Source organism: Nomascus leucogenys, chromosome 17, assembly GCF_006542625.1.
Source record: "Nomascus leucogenys isolate Asia chromosome 17, Asia_NLE_v1, whole genome shotgun sequence".
Taxonomy (NCBI): domain Eukaryota; kingdom Metazoa; phylum Chordata; class Mammalia; order Primates; family Hylobatidae; genus Nomascus; species Nomascus leucogenys.
Genome location: NC_044397.1, coordinates 26,534,058 through 26,554,306, shown reverse-complemented (window position 1 = coordinate 26,554,306; position 20,249 = coordinate 26,534,058). Strand labels below are relative to the sequence as shown.

The 20,249-nt window shown below is 39.9% G+C and overlaps 1 protein-coding gene across 1 annotated transcript; it reads right to left on the bottom strand.

Moving 5' to 3' along the window:
• Nucleotides 1-1,481: 1,481 nt before the first annotated feature.
• Nucleotides 1,482-19,860, bottom strand: NMI (N-myc and STAT interactor). Its single transcript, XM_003274957.3, has 8 exons — nucleotides 19,543-19,860; nucleotides 12,821-12,907; nucleotides 11,905-12,000; nucleotides 10,141-10,303; nucleotides 7,070-7,176; nucleotides 6,796-6,982; nucleotides 2,641-2,747; nucleotides 1,482-1,889 (listed from the first exon to the last, which is right to left on the bottom strand). The coding sequence occupies exons 2-8, from the start codon at nucleotides 12,899-12,901 to the stop codon at nucleotides 1,707-1,709; spliced, it is 924 nt and encodes a 307-aa protein (XP_003275005.1). The 5' UTR covers nucleotides 12,902-12,907; nucleotides 19,543-19,860; the 3' UTR covers nucleotides 1,482-1,706.
• Between the last annotated feature and the right edge of the window lie 389 nt (nucleotides 19,861-20,249).

The window sequence follows — 20,249 nt, the reverse complement described above, 5'->3', positions numbered from 1 at the left end:
AAGTGACTATTTCAACTTTGTCCTAAATAAATATTAACATAAAATTCTTCCTGATAGGCAATCTGCCACAGACTATCAACAATACCTTCTGTGCCAGTGAGACTGGCACAATGGAAATTAAAAAGGTACTTTAAAGTTTTCTTCTTAATATTTTTGAGAGCTTTAAATAGTCATTCTATTTTAAAAGAATAATAGACACGAGAGATTTTTTTAAATGGTAACTATGAAGATATATCATAAATTGTAGTTTTTAGGCACCATCTGTCATTCTTTAAAGAAAGGTGAAAATAAGAACTCCTGAGAGTAATGTAACTTTAAAAACTAAAAATAAAATATCAGAAGCAAAACTCGAGCTTTTCCTTTTGTTTGTTTTAGATGCCAGGCAGCATTCAATAGGTTTAGAACATTTTCTAAAAGCCTTTCATTTCTGCCAGCGTTTTAATATGAATTTAATTCTGCTGCCAGTAACCTACCATGTCATGAAACCTACCATGTCAGAATAGAAGTTGTCCAAAGGTTTTTTTTCTATTTTTCTTTTTTTTTTTTTTTTTGAGACAAAGTCTCACTGCAACACCCAGGCTGGAGTGCAATGGCACGATCTCAGCTCACTACAACCTCTGCCTCCCAGGTTCAAGCAATTCTGCCTCAGCCTCCCAAGTAGCTGGGGTTACAGGCGCCCACCACCATGCCCGGCTAATTTTTGTATTTCTACTAGAGACGGGGTTTCACTATGTTGGCCAGGCTGGTTTCGAACTCCTGACCTCAAGTGATCCGCCCACCTCAGCCTCCCAAAGTGCTGGTGGTGTCAGCCACCGCATCCGGCCTAACGGTTCTTTATCAAAAAGACTTTTATCTTCTCTGAATAGGAGAGTTTAAAGTTTCTGCAAGTTAAAAACAGTGAGATGCTAGTAAACTGGGTCTTTGCAACTAAACTTTAAGCCCTTGGAGGGCAGGTACTGTGTTTTTACCTCCAGGCATTCCCCAGCCTCGAGCATGATGAGTGATGAGTCACTAATTTTGTATTTACCTCTCTCTCCATGCCAAGGTTTTCAAACTCTTATACCAATTGTTTCTGTTGTAAGTGCAAAAGAAAGAAAAAGCTAGTCCTTTACGAGCTCTATTTGGAGAGGGGATGGCTTGGAAGGAGTCAAGGGACACTTGGCACTTGGGTGAACAAAAATTCAAGAAAAAGATCACACTCAGCTCTGAGAACCTTTAGAGTTGTGGAGTGAAATGCTATGCACAGTGGGAAATGGTTGCTCTTGAAGTCCTTCGACTCTTCAGTTGAGTTTACAGGAATCACAAACTGCTGAATGTAACTGCCTTTGTTTTGGAAAATGTTGAGTCAAGTCTGCATATTGGTGGGCATGGGGCCACAACTGAATTGGCCCACAAGACCATAACAGGATGAGCCAGCACTGGCAGGGGACATCTGAATCACTTAAGGTTGATTTCAGCAGACATGGCACCAATACACATAATCTATAAACAAAACTTTTTATTACAGTGCACTTATTGTAGTTGAAAACATGCAGCACCGTTTGAAACAAAGAAGATTCAGAAACATGGAAATAAGTTTTGTATCTAAACATAAATGGATGGTAAAAATTAAAGTTTTCATTTTTTAAGGAAAAGCATATTCATTTTTGTCAAACATTTACAGTAATCCACGTTAAAAAGCGATAGTTTTCATGATTCTGTTAAGTCTATTCTTCAAAGTATGCTATGTGAGGTTGACCTAGAGAACACTTGACCACATCTACTTCTCCACCTCCATTCTTTGCCCGTTGAAAGTGAATGTTAATTAAATCCTCCACAATTTCTTCATCCATTTGAATGCCTTCCATTCCCGTCAGAAGCACTGTCCTCTTAGATGTTCCTGAAAATAGCTAAGAAGGAAAAAAATGATAAATAGAAAGATTTCTAAGAGTTTTGAATTACAAAACTTTACATTCACAATCTCTGCTTAATATTTTTTATTTTATCTTAGAAGAGACAAGAAATCTTAGGAAGATTTTCCAAGCAAGAGAATATCCAAGTCAGATCTGAGTTTTAGAAAGAGAACTTTGGTGGCATTATGGAACATAGAGGAAAGGAGGGATGCTCTGGGAATAGAAAGACCAGGTAAAGAGGTAGTCAGAAGTGGAGCTGGCAAGATTTAGTGACCAAATGAATGTTGGAGGTGAAGCAAACTGAAGAGTTAAGTATGAGTTCTAGCTTTTAAGTCGGTGGAGTAGGTAGATGGTGGTACCATTGGATACCTGGGAAGGAAGAGGAAAAGGGAGCAGTTCTGGGGTAAAGATAATGAGTTCAGAGAAAGTAGGCAGGAATTCTTTCTCATGCTCACTGACAGTAGACACATGAGAGAAATGCAGCTATGTCTCCATGTACAAAAATAAAAATTGTGCCATTATCTGAGTAATTTCAGTTTTAAAAATTGTATAATAAAGTACAGTTTTGCATTAAAATGCTCCTTCAAAAGACAAACTCATTTTGCACCAAGCAAAAATGAAGTAAAGAAACCATTTTGCTATCCCTCATTGATAAGATTCATAAGTAACGGACTCACAACAACTTTATTTTTTGTGGGGCGGGTTTGGGCAGTGAGTTCTGAAAATGAGAGAAAAGAGATGACTTTACCTGATACTTTTTCAAGTGTATTTCTGTGTATGGAGAAACAGTAACTCTATGGCAGGTTTGATTTATATAAAGAGGGTATTCTTTCTTTTTCAAAATCTTGTCAGCCACTAAAAGCAAAGCAAAAACAATATTTGTCTTTTTTATATCATAAGCATTTTTAACCAAAGTTAAAACTTCCTTCAAAGAGAACACTATTACAGTAAATATTGAGTTAAAAGATTAATTTTTAAGAAATTTTAAAGCCCACTTTGAAGACTTCACAGTACATAATTTTGAAAACTACAAGACCAAACAATAATGAGGTTTAAAGGCTTCATTCCATCTTGAATTATTCACTGCAGTCAATCAATGCACAAAGGGTTGCAATGTCCTCAGACAGATCTACTTTGAGCTATAAAAAATACGATAGTCTTTTGCAGAAAGTAACCCACTCATCTAACAAGACTGGAATGTTTCCCAGTTTCTCAAAAGCTGTAAGTGAAAACTATGATTAGAATACTGTATATATTTTTTCAATATATTCAATAAACTGAAGTAATGATGTTAACCAAAGCAGGGAGGAGATTGAATGTCATCTAGAAAAACTGAAAGGAAATAAAAATTCATCAGTTTTCTACAACACAAAGAATAGTCTATTTTTTAGCAGTATTTTTTTCTCCTAGAGTGGTGAAAGGATGTGTGTCAAGACTGTAACGTTTCACAAAAACAGTTCTTGGGAATATCCAACCATCTCACTCATCTACCTTGGATCAGCAATATGGTACAATGATTAAGAGTGTAGGCCCTCATTGGCGAGAATATGGAGAAATTGAAACCCTGAGGCATTGCTGGTAGAAATGTAAAATGGTACAGCCACTGTAGAAAACAGTATGACAGCTCCCCAAAATATTAAAATAGAACATGATATGATCCAGCAATTCAACTTCTGGGTATATACCCGAAACAACTGAAAGCAGGGACTCGGACGGATACTTGCTCGTTAATGCTCAGAGGAGTATTTTTCACAATAGGCAAAAGGTGGAAGCAACCCAAGTGTCCACCAACAGATGAACAGATAAACAAAATGGATATATAAAACACACACGCACACACGGAGAATATTATTCAGCCTTTAAAAAGGATGAAATTCTGATACATACCACAACATGGATGGACCCTGATAACATTATGCTAACCAAAATAAGACAGACAGGAAAAGGACAAATATTGTATAATTCCACTTGAATGAGGTACCTAGAATAGGCAAATTCATAGAGACAGAAAGTAGAATGGTGGTTACCAGGGGCTGGAAGAAGAGGTAATGGAGAATTATTGTTAAATGGGTACAGAGTGGCCAGGCGTGGTGGCTCACGCCTGTAATCCCAACACTTTGGGAGGCCGAGACAGGCGGATCACAAGGTCAGAAGATCGAGACCATCTTGGCTAACACGGTGAAACCCCGTTTCTACTAAAAATACAAAAAATTAGCCGGGTGTGTTGGCGGGCACCTGTAGTCCCAGCTACTCGGGAGGCTGAGGCAGGAGAATGGCGTGAACCCAGGAGGCGGAGCTTGCAGTGAGCTGAGATCACACCACTGCACTCCAACCTGGGGGACACAGCGAGACTCCGTCTCAAAAAAAATAAAATAAAAATAAAATAAATGGGTACAGAGTTTCAGTTTGGGGTGATTAAAAAGTTCTAGAGCTGGATAGTGGTGATGGTTGTACAACATTGTGAATTTACTTAGTACCCTTGAATTGTACATTTAAAAATTGTTAAAATGGTAAATTTTATGTTATATATATTTTATCACAGTTAAAAAAAAACAGAGTACAGGTCCTGAGTCAAATAGACCAGCTTCAGTCCTAGCTCTGCTACTTATGAGCTATATGGCCTTGGATATGTTGCCTGACTTCTCAAAGCCTCAGTTTCTTTTTCTGTAAAATAAGCATAATTACAGGACCTATCATGTAGATTATTGTGATGAGTCAGTAAGACACAGTTTCTGAAGTATCTGGCATATTTATCTCCAGAATACCTTCATATCCTTCAGTAGTTACCTGTTGGATAACCTATAACCTGCAGAAGTATTTTTCCCCATCTGGCTAGATGTAACCTCTAGGAGAATATCCCCAGATGGCCCAAGGTCACAGGTTCCAAAGCTAGTATTATCTCTCACAGTAGAGTTATAAATTGCATTCTAGTTTATTTTATTTTATTAATTTTATTTGGGTTTTTTTGAGACCGAGTCTCACTCTGTCACCCAGGCTGAAGTGCAGTGATGCAATCTCGGATCCCTGCAACCTCCACCCCCCAGGCTCAAGCAATTCTCCTGCCTCAGCCTCCCAAGTAGTTGAGACTATAGGCATGAGCCAGCACATCCGCTAATTTTTGTATTTTTAGTGGAGAAGGGGTCTCGTGATGTTGGCCAGGCTGGTCTTGAACTCCTGGCCTCAAGTGATCCACCCGCCTCAGCCTCCCAAAGTGCTGGGATTATAGGCGTGAGCCACTGCGCCTGGCCAGATTTTTTAAAATCCAAGATATAGACAAACTAACAGCAAACAGGCTAAATGAACATAGGAATTTGGCAAATTAAAATCTGGATGCTTGACTATGGAAATTTCCAAGTTATTGTTCATTTCCAAGACAACATATTACAGTAGCCCTCAAGACCCCTTCCTTTTATAGCTCTCCCTAACGCATCCCACCAGGATGCCCTAAACATCATCCAAAATCTCAGGTCAAAAATGCGTATTGGGCCAGGAGCGGTGGCTCATGCTTGTAATCCCAGCACTTTGGGAAGCCAAGGCGGGCATATCACTTGAAGTCGGGAGTTCGAGACCAGCCTGACCAACATGGTGAAACCCCGTCTCTACCAAAAATACAAAAATTAGTCAGGCATGGTGGCATGCACTTGTAATTCCAGCTACTTGGGAGGCTGAGGTGGGAGAATTGCTTGAACCCGGGAAGCGGAGGTTGCAGTGAGCTGAGATAGTGCCACTGCACTCCAGCCCAGGCGACAAAGCAAGACTCTGTCTCACAAAAAAAAAAAAAAAAAAAAAAAAAGGATATTGACATGTTTTAATGTGCCCAGAGAAAAGCCTAGAAAGACATCCAAATAACCATAACTAACTAATAGTAGGACAAAGGGAAGTTTGAGGAAATGTCTGTTTTTTTTTTTTTTTTTGAGACAGAGTCTCACTCTGTTGCCCAAGCTGGAGTGCAGTGGCGCAGTCTCGGCTCACTGCAAACTCTACCTCCTGGGTTCAAGCTATTCTCCTGCCTGAGCCCCCCGAGTAGCTGGGATTACAGGCGTGCGCCACCACATCTGGCTAATTTTTTTGTATTTTTAGTAGAGACGGGGTTTCACCATGTTAGTCAGGCTGGTCTCGAACTCCGCACTTCATGATCTGCCTGCCTCGGCCTCCCAAAGTGCTGAGATTACAGGCATAAGCCACCGGGCCCGGCCGAAATGTCTCATTTTTACTAAATGTATGTTCTTCTGTATTATTTCACCTTCCTTAGAAAAGCATTTATTACTTTGTCATGAAAAAATCTAATCCATCAATTTTTTTTGTAATTTTGTTTTTTGAGACAGGGTCTCACTCTGTTTCCCAGGCTGTAGTGCAGTGGTGCAATCACAGGTCACTGCAGCCTCGACCTCCTGGCCTCAAGTAATCCTCCAGCCTCAGCCTCCTGAGTAGCTAGGACCACAGGCACGCACCACTATGCCTGGTGATCTCGGCTCACTGCACTCTCCACCTGCTGGGTTCAAGCGATTCTCCCCACCTCAGCCTCCTGAATAGCTGGGATTACAGGCACTCGCCACCATGCCTGGCTAATTTTTGTATTTTCGGTAGAGATGGGGTTTCGCCATGTTGGACAGGCTGGTCTCGAACTCCTGACCTCAAGTGATCCGCCTGCCTCCGCTTCCCAAAGTGCTGGGATTACAGGGGTGAGCCACTGCACCCTGCCTATTTGTAGCAATATTGTCTTTCCTAGTACTGTCCCTGGAAATAATTTCCCACACTCTACTATTTTATAAGGTTTTTTAAAATCCCCAATTATCATGCTAATACATTCCAAATAAAAGAAGTAGAATAGGAGTACTTTCAGAAACAACAGAACATGACTGAAATGGCAGAGTGTCTGTTAACCTTCCACACCCTTGAATACCTCCAGTCTCCACAAACGTGATGACTGCACTCCCGGACTGTCTGTCATAGTCCACGCGGTCCACCTCTCCGCCTCCATTTCGGGACTTCGAAAAGCTCAGCTCTAGTTTATCTCTCATTTGATCTTCAGGCAATGTGCCAGGAATTTCAGTAACATTGATTTTCATTTTAGAAACTTCTGCATAAACCTGGAAAATGATTTGCTGTTCAGAAATATGGATGAGAGAAGTGCTTGTGATGAACAGAAATCCAAAAAATTTTAATCATCCTGTTACCTGGAATCTGACTCCTGAGTTTAATGGAACTGGCTTGGCCGTAACCTCCAGATTTATGTCTTTTATCTGCACATGATGTTTACTCATGCTTACCACATTTTGGGCAACTGAAAAATAATTCAGGAAGGAAGTATTAATTTCCAATATTTCAAGAATTGTTACGCTTTTGGTTTAAGAACAAATTATCCTGAATATTTTTAATTTTCTTTAATATTAAAGGGTCTAATTTTAAAAATTTGACGGGAGGTGGTTCCAAGTGATAATGGTCTTGCCACCAAAGTAGAATATATATTTTGGGGGGTCAGGGGGAAGGGGGACCGGATCTCACTCTGTCACTGAGGCTGGAATGCAGTGATGTGATCATAGCTCACTGTAACCTCAAACTCCTGGGCTCAAGAGATCCTCCCACCTCAGCTTCCAGAATAGCTAGGATTACAGGTGCATGCCACCACGCCTAGCTAATTTTTTTAACTTTTTGTAGAGACGAGGTCTCACTTTGTTGCCCAGGCTGCTCTGGAACTCCTGGACTCAAGCAATCCTCCTGCATCAGACTCCCAGACAAAGTTCTGGGATTACAGGGATGAGCCATTGCTCTTGGTCCCAAAGTAGAATATATTAATGTAAAAGTACATCAGCAAAATCACAGTGTAGAAGTTCTCAAGTTCTAGATTCATCTCATAAGATGAATCTTTTCTCTTATCTCTTAAGAGATAAGCCTAACAATCTTCCAGAATTCATATATTACTTCAGCTCAGCCACATACCCTTCCTTCCACTATTAACCATTTCCAGAGGATTCCCCTAGTACATTAATGCACAGCCAGAAATTCTCCCATGTTCAGTAAGCTGGGAAAACTTTCATGGCTAAATGTCATTTGTACAATTAGTCTTGATTTTACTTAACCTTATCATTTGTTACTCCTTAATATGTTACAAGCACTAGAGCAATATATATTCATTTGCTCTGTCTTCTCAAGGATTACATGTTAAAGACTACATAGGCTGGAATATCAAAGAATGAGTCTTTTTTTTTTTGTCATACTTAATGACGAATTCCACTTTTGCCGAAATGCTCTTGAAATCGTTCTTTAAAAAGTTGATAGTCCTGCTATATTGATCACAAAGCTGTCAAGTCTAATTTACCTGTGCAAATGGGAGAGGTTTAGTAAAATGCTAAAAGTCACTAGTACTCCAAAAGGCAACTCTACGTCAATTAAAAATGTGAGTGGGCATTTATTTTTAATGTGTGGCATGAGTTTATAATACTTCACTTGTTGATATTTGGGGCTGCTATTCCAATGTATCATGAAAATAAGTGACATTCACTCTCTGTCTTATAAAACTTCAATGTGTTTATGACAACCAGACCAGATGGCACCACACCACAGCTGGAGGAAGAGAAAAAAAGGGCCAGAAGGCAGGGCCATGGCCATGTGGGAATTCAACTCACTGTACCAAAATATGACTCTATAACTTGGATGATGGTTTTTTGTTTTTTTGTGTTTTTGTGTTTTTTTGCTAATGACAACAGACAATAACAGAAAATATCAATGAGTAATACTCAGATGATCCTCTTTCCCTCCCACTCTTCCACAAACCCCCAACATCTGGTGATCTGATACAGCTGAGAGGGACTGCTTGTGTTTCAACTTTTGTGACTCTGACAATCAAGAGCCAACTCCTACTTAATTGTGTTTCAAACCTACTGCTATCCCAGGAGATCGGGAGCTCAGAGCCACGTCAAGCGTAGAAGCAATGATGTAGGTGCTTTTAGAGAATTCCATTTCCAACATTCCCAGCAAATTGCTGTGCAGAAACCCTGCCTCCCAAATCCTCGTTTATATCTATCTTTTAGTTATATCCTGATTACCAGTTGCCAATATGAGTCCTGGACTCCTCTTCTACCTGTAGCAGTAGCTCCAGGGTGAAGGAAAACACACTGGCGATGCATGTCTTCTACGCGCATATACTGACCTGCTGGAATGCCTTTCCTTTCAACATTTATTTTCAGGCTACAGTGGTGCACCAGTTTTGAGGAAACATGGGTTATAGACTGTCAGAATACGAGCACTGGAAGGGCTGGGAACACCATCTGGTCCCTCACCACGTAACTTAAATAAAAGAACAAAGGCCTGGGCTGGTGGCCTACCGAGAGAAATATTGGCCCAGTGGAAGTACATGGACTCTCAGGGTTTGGCTCTCAGCTCTGCAATTAACCGTATAGACTTTAAGCAAGTTAATTATCTTCTTTAAGCTTCTGTATCCTTATCTGAAAAATTCCTAACATGTAGCAACAACTAACATCCATTAAGTATGTATTAAGTGTCCAACATTGTGCTAAGTATTTTATCAACATTTCTCATTTAATACCCAAAGCAGCCTCATGAAGTAGGTACTACCATGAAGCACCTGCATAAAACCCTGAGGTTTATAAAGAACCCATCCCAAATCATGCTTCTAGGAAGGGACAAGGCTGGTACTCAAAGCCAGATCCTCCCTACTCAGAAACCCCCAGCTCCGAACAGGGGCCCTCACCATGGCAGACTTAGCAAACATTAGGTCTCATCCCAAATCTCTAGCTCCCAGGCGCTTCTCATTCATTGGCTATGTGCCCTTAGGTAAATCACTTAAACATCCTCAGAATCTGTTTTCTTGGCTCTGGCATGTCTATATTTAAAGGACACAATAATAACTATCCTATCCTCCTACATTTATGGAATTGTGTGAGTATAAAATGTGATAATGTCTCTGAGAACTGTACAGCTCTACTACCTTGAAATATTACTATCATTATTTGGAGGTAGCATGTGGAGTAGAAAGAGGCTGGTATTGGACATCATCATAGCACCTGGATTTAAGTCCCACAGTCATGGCTTTCTGAATAAGAGATCATATTCAAGGCACTTGTCTCAGTTTTCTCATCTGTAAAATGGGAATAATCATACCTGCCTCAGAACATCACTATGAGGATAAGAAATAATATAAGTGAAGTAATATTAGCAAAGTAATAGCTAAATGTCTATGAAAGTGCTTTCCAAATAACATGGTCATATTTTTTAACATTAGTCATACCTTCTTCTTTTTCAAAGGTGATAAGTGCTTGTCCTTTTTGTAGCTCATAAGGAACTTTCGAGCTCACTTGAAATGAACAGGAGATATTTGACAACTGGCTGTCATTCACAGGAGTTTCAACTGATAAGAATTTCATCTTTGTTTCAGGAATATCCTCTTTAATCTAATCCAAATGAAAATGTTTGATTAAAATCAAGATGAGAAATAACTTAAGTCCTTCCAAAGATAATGTAATTTGGTCATCCAATAATTCATTCCCCACTAATTTTAGAACCTTGTAGAATATTGAGTATGGTCTTATTTAACATCTTTAGCAATTGCTTTTTCCCATGTAAGTACTCAGTAATCAAATGCTGATCTTTTAATATCATTTCACAGATGAAATTAAAAATATGTAATCCTCTCACTTTTTTCTAATCAATGTTTAAACTGTCAATATTGTATGGTGTTCAGTTCTAAAGCCTACATCATTCATGTAAATAAGGACTTTTTAAACAAGTGCCAATAATAGACTATCTCTAAAGGAAATCATTAGATAGTATATTTAATTTTGCTGCAAAGTACGAAATATAGTGTTGGGTATAATATGGTATTACAAATCCGGATAATTTCATCCAAAAAGAAAGACTCCAGAATTAGATAATTTTATTTATTTATTTATTTACTTATTTATTTTGAGACAGAGTCTCACTCTGTTGCCAGGCTGGAGCACAGTGGTGTGATCTCAGCTCACTGCAACCTCCGCCTCCCAGGTTCAAGCAAGTCTCCTGCCTCAGCCTCCCAAGTAGCTGGGATACAGGCACCTGCCACCATGCCTGGCTAATTTTTTTTTTTTTAGTAGAGACAGGGTTTCACCATCTTAGCCAGGCTAGTCGTGAACTCCTGACCCCATGATCCACCCGCCTCAGCCTCCCAAAGTGCTGGGATTACAGGTGTAAGCCACCGCGCCCAGCCTCAATGCTTTAATTTTTTAACCATCTGAGTTGTTAAGAAAAAAAATGGGTGAAAATTATGTACAATTAAAATACAGGAAAATTTAGGAGAGAATTTAAATGGTGAGGATTAATATATGTCCAATTTTCTAAACCGTGAAACTCATTTAAATTACCAAAGCACCTTGGATGAGAATAATAATAAAAGAACTCAGTGAGAAAAGCCAGAATTTGATCCAACAGTAATTTGCTAATGACCATCTTTTTTTGGTAAATTTTATTAATTTTTTGTTTTTGTAAATTTATTAAAGTGTACATAAATAATAGAAAAATGCATGTATCATAAGTACAGCAAGATGAAATTTTACAAAGCTAACACACATGATTGACACGCAGATGATAGGCAGAACATGACAACACCCCAGAAACCCCCTTGGGTTCCCTTCTGGGTCTTACCTGCTTCCAAAATAACCACTGTTTTAACTTCAAACATCCTGCTTTTGCTTAATTTAAAGGGAAGCACATGGTATGCCCTCTTCTGTCTTTTTTGTGTTAACATTGTGTTTATGAAACTCATTTATGTTGCTGCATGTCATTATGATCTGTTCATTCTCATTGCTGTGTAGTTTTCTATCATATGACTATACCCCAATTCACTAATTCATTCTACTATGAAGGAATCATTGGGGTGTTTTCCATTTTGAACTATTACAAATGGTGGTGCCATGGATGATGATAAAGTTTTAAAAATGAATTTTGTATAACTCAAATGCTTTTTCCAAAAACCATGCATCCATCAAAAATGTTGTATATAAAATAATTAAGAGAGTACCTGGAATTCTTTGGTAGCCTCTTGTAACTCCGTTTCAAGCTTTTGGATCTCCTTCTTTAGTTGAATATTTTCCTTTGTAATTTCATCAATTAGTCCCTTAAAAATATCAAATGGTACCAAAGAAAGTAAATAGCCCCTGAACTCATTTTTCTGAATGAACTAAAGACTATAAATTTCTCTCATCCTGAACAAAGATATTAGACAGTCTCAGAATAAATATGACTATGTGAATAATGCATTTGTTGAATATTTTACATCATCAGCTGTCTATTCTAACATTGCCAAGTAGTACTATCTCCATTATATAAATCAGGAAACCACCTTTTACACTAGACCAAAGTCACAGAAATTTATATAGTAAGGCAAAGATTGAGATCAGATCTTCTGAATATTACTTCAGTGCTGCATCAACTCCTTTCCTAGCTATTTGTGACCACGATAAGACTTTTAAATTGCACTGTAATAGCGGACATATTCTGGGGCAGTTTGTTGTTGGTGTTGTTGTTGTTTTTGTTCTTAATTATCTGTGATTCCCATAGTATCCCATAGTACAGAGCTACCTTAACAAGCCAGACGTATGACCTTGGGAAAGTGGTTTAAGCTACCTGGGCCTCTGTTCCCTCTTGGGGTCTAATGAGATAATTGCTAACTATGCTCTTAACTTGTTGATGCAAATCCAAGAAATGAGGGTGTGAGTGAGAAAGCAGCTAGTGTTGTAAGCCTTATAAGAGAAAGAATAAAAATATGACACTTCTTGTAAGGCTTAAATAACATAATGGAAGTTAAAAAATTTTTTAAAGCCTAACAGTCTCCCAAATTCAGGGTAATGTTGGACAAAGACATACAAAACATGCCTTACTGCAAAACTAACAGATATAAAATAATTTTTAATACTACCCAGTAATTTCCTTTTTACCTTATTTTGTTCATCTTTTATAAATTCATCTGGCAAATGCTCCTTAAGAATTTGTTGTGTGTTGTCTTTATCAGCTTCCATGATTCCCTAATATTATAAAAAATAAATATTGTAAGCATAGCATATATACACAAATTTAAGAACAAAGAAATAACAACTTTTACCCTTTTATGGAAGAAACATCTCTTCTTTGCTATATCTTTTTTTCCCATCTTCAAAGGCTTTATTATCATATGGCTTATATCCAAAGTCTATATTTCAATAACTCCTTTTTTTTTTCTTTTTTTGAGACAGAGTCTCACTCTGTCGCCCAGGCTGGAGGGCAATAGTGCGATCTCGGCTCACTGCAACCCCTGCCTCCCAGGTTCAAGTGATTCTCCTGTCTCAGCCTCCCAAGTAGCTGGGATTACAGGTACCTGCCACCATGCCCGGCTAATTTTTGTATTTTTAGTAGAGATGGGGTTTCACCATGTTGGTCAGGCTGGTCTTGAACTCTTGTCAAGTGATGCACCCCCCTCAGCCTCCCAAAGTGCTGGGATTACAGGCGTGAGCCACAGCTCCAGTATTTCAAATAACTTTCACACCTATAATATATAAAAAGATTCTAAAAATCCTTTGCTTTTCAACAAAATAATATACAGAAAGTAATGAACATTAATGTTCCTTTGTAGTTCATATTCCAACAATAATATCATGCTCCATTTTAAAAGAATACTATTTTGGTTTTCCAACCTTTTTCAAAGGTTTTGATTAAAATATTTAATTCTCCCTTTTCTCCCCAAATGTAAACAAAGTCAAGAGGCCTCCAACATATGCTTTCTCTACACAGGTGTTCTTACCTGAAGCTTTCACTAACTCTCCCGCTGGGTCCATAAACATGGATTGGGAAGAAATTACATGTTTATTTCTAATAACCTCTAATTGAAGCTTAGCATTCTCTTCATTTATGAATATGGTAACAAACTACAGCAGTATTCACAGCACCTGTGATAGTCACCAGTAGAAAGCACAGATAGTTTCACAGAATATTGTTGCAGATATGCTAAAATAGTTTGTGTTTAACATTGCTTCTACATTAGTTACTAACCTCACCACTAGGTCTTGTAATACATTGCAATACATTGATACATATCACTATATCAAACATTTGCTTTTTAAATATTCTGATAACCATATTTCAATACAATTGATTTCTGGCCGGGCACGGTGGTTCACGTCTGTAATCCCAGCACTTTGGGAGGCCAAGGCGGGTGGATCATGAGGTTAAGAGTTTGAGACCAGCCTGGCCAACATGGTGAAACCCTGTCTCTACTAAAAATACAAAAAAAATTAGCTGGGCGTGGTGCCAGGTGCCTATAATCCCAGCCATATTTCAGTACAATTGATTTACTTTGTAATTCTATGTATTTTATTTTATGCATTTAATTTTTTTTTTAGATAGGGTCTCACTTTGTTGCCCAGGCTGGAGTGCAGGGGGGCACGAACACGGCTCACTGCAGCCTCGACATCCCAGGCTCAAGTGATCCTCCCACCTCAGCCCCCCAAGTAGTTGGGGCTACAGGTATGTGCCACCATGCCCAGCTAATTTTTGTATTTTTTGTAGAGATGGGTTTTCACCAAGTTGCCTAGACTGGTCTCGAACTCCTGGGCTCAAACAATCCGCCCCCCTTGGACTCCCAAAGTGCTGGGATAAGCCATCATGCCTGTCCCCGCAAATTTTTTTTTTTTTTTTTTTTTTTGGAGAAAGGCCCATAGGATTTGCCAAGCTGGCAAAGGAATCCACGGTACAAAAAATTTAAGGACTCTTGCCTACATATGAATTTACTGAGATGAAAAACTCTCAGATCAAAAATGGGACAAAGGATATCATGATTCTGTGTTTTTAGATACACATTAATAAACAGTCTGCAATATAATTTTCCAAGATTTCAAGTGGCTAAAGTCTCAATATCCTTGAAAAAGAAATAAAAGACATCTATTCCTCCTTAAAAATAAAATAGAAGACTAGCAAAAACTTAGCCATGTCTTAGTTTAATGAATACAGGAGTGTCAAAAAAAAAAAAAAAAAGAGGAGAGTCACATAACACCCAGATCTTAGTTTCTAATAATATTCTTCAATAAAAGAAACCAGGGCTCATTGGAGCAATGGCTGATTCTAGGTCTGGGGTATAAAATATACAAAATAAGCCTGGAATATCTTGTAGTGCCAGAAAAGTAAAAAGCACTAAAACACATGCACAGACACATACAATATGATGGGAGTATGTGAAAGGGACATGGGAACTCAACTGAAAGGACTCCAGTGGCCAAAGGTACATACACAGAACTGATCAAGTAAGTAAATATATGGAGGATAATAGGAGCCAAGTTTTTCACCATCAGAGAAGATAATTATAAATATGGAAAGGGAGAAAACCAGAATAAATACTGTTGATTGGAACTAGATTTCAATGTAATCCTGCAGCTGTGGTTTCTGATTGATAATTGAGATAGATAGATAGATAGACAGACAGACAGACAGACAGACAGACAGATAATAGACAGACAGATAGAAATACCTATGTGTGATTACCTGGGCATGGTGGTGCGCACCTGTAATCCTAGCTACTCGGGAGGCTGAGGCAGGAGAATCGCTTGAACCCAGGAGGCAGAGGTTGCAGTGAGTCAAGATTGCATCATGGCACTCTAGCCTGAGTGACAGAGCGAGACTCCATCTCAGAAAAAAAAAAAAAAAAAAAGCAATGCCTATGTGTGTATCTTGTGTATATACAAATACATATATACCCTAGCTCTGTCTGCTGAGAAGGCCTGGGAGAGCAGATACAACCACAATGAGCAATGAGCGCACTCAGCACCCAGACTTTGGTTTCTAATACTATTCTCCACCAAAAGGAACCAGGACTCTTTAGAGAAATGGTTGATCCCAAAACCAGGACAGAAAAACTGCAAGATGAGCCTGGGACATCTTATGATGCCAAAAAGCAAGGAAATGCTTAAAGAATGATGATGACATGTCGAAAGGACACAGAATCCACCTTGAGATGGTTTTCAGTGGCCAAATCTGGGGATAAATTAAAGATTAAAATAGATAATGGTAGTAATGATTAAATCTGTTGATTAAAGTAAAAAACTGAGTCCAGATAAATTAGAAATTTTGGTGAAGAAAGGAATTTTTAGTTACCTTCAAAATAGTTCTCCACAAAATGTTTATTAATTTCAAAGAAGAAAAGAGTAACTTTACACTGGAGAAGTCTGGCAGACATCAACATAATGAGATAATCAAAGTAAATAATGGAATAAATCAAAATAATGTAACATTACAAGGTACACTGAGAACACAATGTAACTTCGACGATAGTACTGCCAAAGATGCATAATCTCAATGTAAGCATGAGGAAACATCAGACAAACTCAAATTGAGGGGTTCTACAATACAACTGCCCTGTTCTCTTCAAAAGTTTCAAGTTCAGAAGGCCAAGGAAAGACTAAGAAATGTCCATACTGAAGGAGACTACAGAGACCTCACGACTAAATAGAAAGCATGATCCTCAACTGGATCCTTTTGCTATCATTGGGGCTCAGAAACTGATACCCCAAAGTATGGCATTTTGACATGCTAAACTGAAAATGGCTCAAGGTCTCTCTGACCTCCCCCTCCTCCTCTGTCTCTCCAAAAGCACAGGATGAGGATGCACTGATGTTCTCTTATCTGCCTAAATGTGGGACCTGCCAGAAAACAGAACAATTACCTCTAGTCCCTTCCCTGAGTTTTTAATTCTGAATTCATATCACAGAGAGAAGACTGAAGTCTGTCAACAAACCTAGGTTACAACCACTGTCTGCTCTGCAAGCCCAACAGGCTTTGTCCAAGGCCATTGTATGTTCTTCGAGTCCCTTGAATTCCTTTAAAAATCATTTACTAACCCCCTATAATCATCCACACTTCCCCTTCTCCCTTTCCCCTAAAAAGTAGGGAATATAACCATCTGTACCCCATTGTGCAGTATAATCACTATGTGATTTTTTTCCCCTGTGCACATTAATAAATTTGTATGCCATTTCTCCTATTTAATCTGCCTTTGCCCTTCAGAGAGCAAAGAGGAAGTTTTCCCTTGACCCCTACACTATCCAAGACATTATCAGGACAACTGGTGAAATTCACATTGGCTCTGATTATTAAATTGTAGTAACGTAGCACTCCACATTACTGATTTTGATGACTGTATTGTGGTTATGTCGGAGCACATCTTTTTTGTAGGAAATATATACTCAAGTATATAATGAAAGATGATAGGTCACCAGATTGGAAATTTATTCTTAAATAATTTAGGAAAAGGAAAAGTTGTTTTACTGTACTTGCAACTTTTCTGTAAGTTTGAGATGGCTTGAGACAATATATATATTTAAGTACATATATATATATTTAAACCACATCTTTCTCTCTCTCTCTCTCTCTCTCTCTCTCACACACACACACACACACACACACATACATATATACATATATATCGCCATTGTATCAACAACTGCAAAATCTTCCTAATGGTCAGCCATGGTCTGATACATTCTAACTCCAACTCACTTTCCCTTCCTATTTAGTCAATTCCTCAACCCAGTTCCCTAACCACACTGAACACTTGGATAGTTCCTTTTCTTTCCTCTGTCCCTCAAACTGTCACATCCCTCCTCCTCTCCCAACCTTAATCTCCGTCTAATGAAATCTTACTGTTCTTCAAGGTCCATTCCAAATTTTCCCCAAGTTCCCAAAGCCTTTTCTGATTCCCCCAAAGGATGTTACTCCCCCTCCTTTATCTCCTTTGTGGTGCTTTAATTATGTGTGTACCTATGTCATTTTCCATGACACGTCAGTAAAGATGTTGAGGGCTGGGACCATGTCTACTCCTCCCTGCAGACCTTCGGAGCACTTTCTCAGTATAAGCTTACACACTGAAAACACTCCATTTAGAGAATTATGTGGTATCTTGACTTAAGTATTTGTTGTACTCAGGACATCACATGTATATGAAGTCCTCTTATTACATTTCAGAAGACAGAAACTGCAATGTTATTTAATTGCTTTTTATTTTTATTATTGTGACAATGCCAATATTCCCAAGAGCCTGTAATAAAGGCTCTCAGCATAAATGGTCTACTATAACACCCCCAGAACACTTTTGGCATCTTTAGCGTCTGGATACTTCTGCTCTATGCATGAGTGGGACGTATGGTCATTCCTTTTATGCAATCGTGTAGTAGGCAAAACAATGGCTCCCTCAAAGATGTCCACATCCTAATCCCAAGAATCTGTGATTATGTTAGTTTAGATTGCAAAGGAGAATTAAGGCTGCAAGTTGAATTAAGGTTGCTAATCAGCTTGCTTTTAAATATGGAGAGAATCCTGGATTATCTGTGGGGGCCCAGTATAATCATGGATACTTAAAAGTGAAAGCGGAAGACAGAAGAAGAGTCAAGAGATGTGACCCCAGAAGAACTTTCAGAGGCGCAATGTTGCTGGCCCTGAAGATGGAGGAAGGGCTACTGAGCCAAATAAGGTAGGTGGCCTCCGGAAGATGGAAAAGGGATTCACCCCAAGAGCTTCCAGAAAGGAAGGCAACCCTGCCAACACTTTGATTTTAACCCAGTGAGACCTCAGTAGGACTGCTACAGAATCCTAAGATAGTAAATTGTGTGTGTGAGTGTGTGTGTGTGTGTGTGTGCGCGCGCGCGCGCGTTCCTTTGTGTTTAAGCCACTAAAGCCATGTAATTTGTTATGGCAGCGAATAAAAAAATCTAATACAAATCACCATCACCGTATTTCCCTAATACAATCATATAACTGCGGTGCCAGGCCGTGTAGAATCGAATCTTCCTATATGCATGCCTGGCAGCAAAAATAAAGAAAGGCAACAGAACGTCTGCCTGTTGTACAGACTGGAAACATAGTATTCTCCTTCGGATGTCTCCTTCAAGAAAAACCTTGCCTATTCTGAAACGCCAGCCGTGACTGCACAACACTGCCCCTGCCAAGAATCGTTTTCTTAAGAAATCTGTTTTTCTAAGGACTATCTCCAGAGACACTCCTAGAAAACAGCGAGGGCCGGGCGCGGTGGCTCACGCCTGTAATCCCAGCACTTTGGGAGGCCGAGGCGAGCGGATCACGAGGTCAGGAAATCGTATCCATCCTGGTTAACACGGTGAAACCCCGTCTCTACTAAAAATACAAAAAAAATTAGCCAGGCGTGGTGGCGGGCGCCTGTAGTCCCAGCTACTCTACTCGGGAGGCTGAGGCAGAAGAATGGAGTGAACCTGGGGGGCGGAGCTTGCAGTGAGCCGAGATCGCGCCACTGCACTCCAGCCTGGGCGACAGAGCGAGACTCCCGTCTCAAAAAAAAAAAAAAAAGAGAGAGAGATAAAACAGCAAGGAAACACAAATAACTTTATGTTTCAATTTCCTGAATGAAGCAAAGCCAACAAGTGACAAGGCTGCAAGCCCTGACGGCCCAGAGACTGCACAGCAGGCCCAGGAGCAGGTGCGCCCCCTCGAAGGCGGCGTGGCCTCCGCGACTCGGCTGCGGGCAGCTCCCGGGGAGCAGGGTCTCAACTCCGGCGCTATCCGACTCCCGTCGGCGCTGAGGTCTCCCACCTCCCTTTCCACCCCCGGCTCTCCAGCCCGGGACTGCCAGCGGCGGGAATGGCAGTCAGGGAAGGGACTCCCCACTCACCCGCGTCCGCCCGCCGAGCGCAGCTCCCCGAGGCCCAGCGCGCCTGCCCTTCCCGGAAAACAGCAGCGCCCGAGACGCCGGAACCCCCGGAGGCACTGGGAGGGGAAGGTCCGGGTTCTCGAAACTGGCGCTGCCTCCTGCAGAAGCGCCTCGGGAGAGCTGCGGGGTCTTCCTGAGGAGGTGGCCCTCGCAGGAACAGCTCGGTTCCGGGCGAAAAGAAAAAGACAGTGAAAAAGAAAACTGCTTTAACGGCGATTTTTCTTTAGCACTTAACCACTGCTCGAATACTAAACCTGGTTGTCTCCAATGATTAGTCACTAACAGAAAAAAAAACCAATTTCGCTTTCGATTTTTAAAAAGGAGTGGTTTTGCGGAAGAAAGCAGAAGTATACCTGAAGTTTCCGTACACGCTAATTTTAGGGAACGCTTTCTAAAACCAGTTTTTTGCATGTATTTTATAAGGTATGTTGGAAAAGTGGATAGAAACCAAATAAAGTCAAAGCAGGAATCGCTCTTCATCAGATTGTAACTCTTGTAATTTCTTAGTCATTGTAACACTAGTTTACAAATGTTTACAATCAGTACAAGATCGGCGTTTCTGTGTGTTTTGTAACATCCCCCGGGCCATGAAGTTGGGAAAGCTGTGGTGTTCCTGTTGGTTTCTGTGACCCATGTCCCTTGAAAGTTTTCTTATAATCTCTTGTTTT

What these genes read in the sequence shown, in the direction of transcription:
- NMI (XM_003274957.3), bottom strand. Translation starts at nt 12,901, where the DNA reads ATGGAAGCTGATAAAGACAACACACAACAAATTCTTAAGGAGCATTTG. An exon ending in TAAAAGATGAACAAAATAAG is followed by an intron (nt 12,001 to 12,820) that starts GTAAAAAGGAAA and finishes GATATTTTTAAG; the next exon opens with GGACTAATTGATGAAATTAC. An exon ending in TACACTTGAAAAAGTATCAG is followed by an intron (nt 1,890 to 2,640) that starts GTAAAGTCATCT and finishes TTTCCTTCTTAG; the next exon opens with CTATTTTCAGGAACATCTAA.